General features: G+C 48.3%; 1 protein-coding gene across 1 annotated transcript in view; it reads right to left on the bottom strand.

The window, feature by feature from the left end:
* EMH_0089170 (RAB6 protein, putative) overlaps nucleotides 1–786 on the bottom strand; it is a gene marked incomplete at both ends in the record, with an annotated part of 1904 nt that overhangs the window by 225 nt on the left and 893 nt on the right. Inside the window, 3 exons of the mRNA XM_013501396.1 lie at nucleotides 219–258; nucleotides 508–568; nucleotides 691–741. Of these exons, the coding sequence (XP_013356850.1) occupies nucleotides 219–258; nucleotides 508–568; nucleotides 691–741 (152 nt within the window). The remainder of the gene's footprint in view (nucleotides 1–218; nucleotides 259–507; nucleotides 569–690; nucleotides 742–786) is intronic.

Below are 786 nucleotides of genomic sequence, written 5' to 3'. Positions count from 1 at the left end.
TCTATAAACAAAATTCCTTGCTGCAACACAACAAACCCTAAACCCTAAACCCTAAACCCTCATAAACCCTACACCCTAAACCCTCACCAAGCCTAAACCCTAAACCCTCAAAAAAAAAAAAACCTAGCAAGCACAAGCTGACAAACAGCTGCAGCAGCAGCAGCAGCACGGTGGCAGCAGCAGCAGCAGCAACAGCAGCAGCAGCAGCAGCAGCAAACCTCGCGAGCCTTCTGTTCCCCCTCCTCAGGAGACACTTGGCTGCACACAACAAACCCTCACAAACCCTAAACCCTCACAAACCCTAAACCCTAAACCCTTAAAAACACCAAACCCTCACAAACCCGAAACCCTAAACCCTCGCGAACAGCACCATCTACATGACCATAAACCCTAAACCCTAAACCCTAAATTCTAAACCCCTCACTGCAAACCCCTACCCCACCAAACTGTGCACTAACAAAACCCTAAACCCTAAACCCTAAACCCTAAACCCTAAACCCTTCTCACCGTCTGTCGCTCAAGTCCGTTTTGTTTCCCACTAAAGCGATGACGACATCTTTGCCTCTCTCTGCACACCCACAAACCCTAAACCCTAAACCCTAAACCCTAAACCCTGAAACTGAATTGAAGCGGCTAAGAAACCCTGAGAGAGAGAAATTAGGGTTTAGGGTTTAGGGTTTAGCGGCTCACCGGCCCTGACATCCTCAATCCACTTTGTGGTGTTCACGAAAGACGCTCGATCTGCACCACAAACCCTAAACCCTAAACCCTAAACCCTAAACCCTT

This window comes from Eimeria mitis, genomic scaffold (genome assembly GCF_000499745.2).
Source record: "Eimeria mitis Houghton genomic scaffold, Emh_scaff6821, whole genome shotgun sequence".
Classification (NCBI taxonomy): domain Eukaryota; phylum Apicomplexa; class Conoidasida; order Eucoccidiorida; family Eimeriidae; genus Eimeria; species Eimeria mitis.
This window is presented reverse-complemented; position numbering and strand designations above follow the sequence as displayed.